The 1,594-nt window shown below is 48.3% G+C and overlaps 1 protein-coding gene across 1 annotated transcript; it reads right to left on the bottom strand.

Moving 5' to 3' along the window:
- Positions 1–1,189, bottom strand: LOC127751674 (protein still life, isoform SIF type 1-like; the record flags this gene model as incomplete). Its single annotated transcript, XM_052275616.1, is given in 1 exon segment — positions 1–1,189. A coding segment is annotated over 1 exon segment (338 nt), but the record flags the coding sequence as incomplete, so codon positions are not given.
- Positions 1,190–1,594: the final 405 nt, after the last annotated feature.

Here is a 1,594-nt window from a genome sequence, read left to right as displayed (position 1 = left end):
TGTTGGCCCGGAGGGTTCTCCATATCCGAGTTCCCGTTAGAGGAGGAGGGCGTGGTGGCGTAGCACTGGTTATCGAACAGGACGTTGTCGGAGGGCGGTGAGATGTCTCCACCGCCCATGCCGCCCATGCCACCCATGCCTGGCCCGACACCGACGCTAACCATGCCCGGGTGGCCTGGGTGGCCCGGGTGGCCCGGGTGGCCCGGCGGCCCCGGCGGCCCGTTGCGCTCCAGGTCCAGGTACAGTCCGCGGTTCTGGGGGTAGCCTCCGCGCCCGATCTCATGAGAGGACCTAAAGGAGGAGCGAAAAGCACTTGTATTTAAAGGCAAGTCAGGCATGGGAACGTCGCTGCCTGAACGCAGTCAACATCCTTTCAAACTGTGCTCCCATTGCAAAAAAAAAAAAAGTTTACAAGTTCAAAGAACTAGTTCATAATGCTCGATAATGCTTCAAAATTCTTTGAAACGTTGCAAAGAATATAGTTTGTAGTACTAGCCTTTTCTTTGCAAACATTTTGCAGCATACTGTTTCATACCTTTTAGGCCTACTTGAACATTAGAGCACGCACGTTAAATTAAAGCCGTGATTTTCGTGGAGATTTTGCAAAGTAACTGGACATGTAGGTCTTGCGGTAAGGTTTATCACATTCTAAAAACTGTGAATTGTGATTGTAAAAAATCAGAGTTCATAACCACATGGAATTGATAGAATGGACGTTTCCTAGTGTTCAGAGTAGGAGAATTTTTCGATACAGTACTATCTCATTTACAGTTCACTGCCCTGTCTGGTTATAACAGAATCCAATCAACTGGCAGAATAAAAAAAGAGCAGAAAAGAGTATGGTTTGAGGAAATGGGTCATATTTTTTAACTGTACGGCAGTATGGCAGTACGGCCCGTGAAAAATAAAATGATATCCACGCGTTGTTTGTGACAGTGTTGGGTCCAGTTTTACTTTGTGTCGACTATGTGTGTTTTATTTATCGAACATCCCCACCCTTACCACAGGAGCGGATTATAGGAGGGAGGGAATCGCCCCCTGTGGCCTAAAGGTCCGCCTGAAAGGTAGGCAATTTACACTACAATGTCCCTGTGTGTAGGCAACGGACAGTCCATCGCCCCCTCTGTCAGCCGGGCCTTAATCCGCGCCCACGGCTTAAGGCCCACAATGTCGTCTAGATTAGTTATGTGTGCAAACCCTGTTAGCCTGTAACAAAACCGAGGAATCTGAAGCGGGTGCTCATCTTTGACACTGTTTATAGCTTCACCTCGGGCGGAGAGCGGTTCTCGAGACTTGCCCCGTCCTCTCTCCGGGTTGTTTCTGACAAAAATGCCCATGGTCATTGAGAGCCCAGCTGAAAATTCCGGTTACGGTTACGGCCAGAATTTACGATAACGGCCGTAATTTGCTACGGTTACGGTCAAAATTTACGATTACGGCCGTAATTTGCCCCGGTTACGGTTAAGATTTACGATTACGATCGTAACCGGAGTTCGATTACGGTTTACACTTACGGTTACGAGTAAGCTTACGAATACGACCGTAACCGTAGCCCGGTTACGGTCAGCAGTTACGGTTACGAGTAATGTTAAAC

This window comes from Frankliniella occidentalis, unplaced genomic scaffold, assembly GCF_000697945.3.
Source record: "Frankliniella occidentalis isolate FOCC.00 unplaced genomic scaffold, Focc_3.1 Scaffold702, whole genome shotgun sequence".
Taxonomy (NCBI): domain Eukaryota; kingdom Metazoa; phylum Arthropoda; class Insecta; order Thysanoptera; family Thripidae; genus Frankliniella; species Frankliniella occidentalis.
Note: the sequence above shows the minus strand (reverse complement) of the source record. Positions and strands in the feature narration are given on the sequence as shown.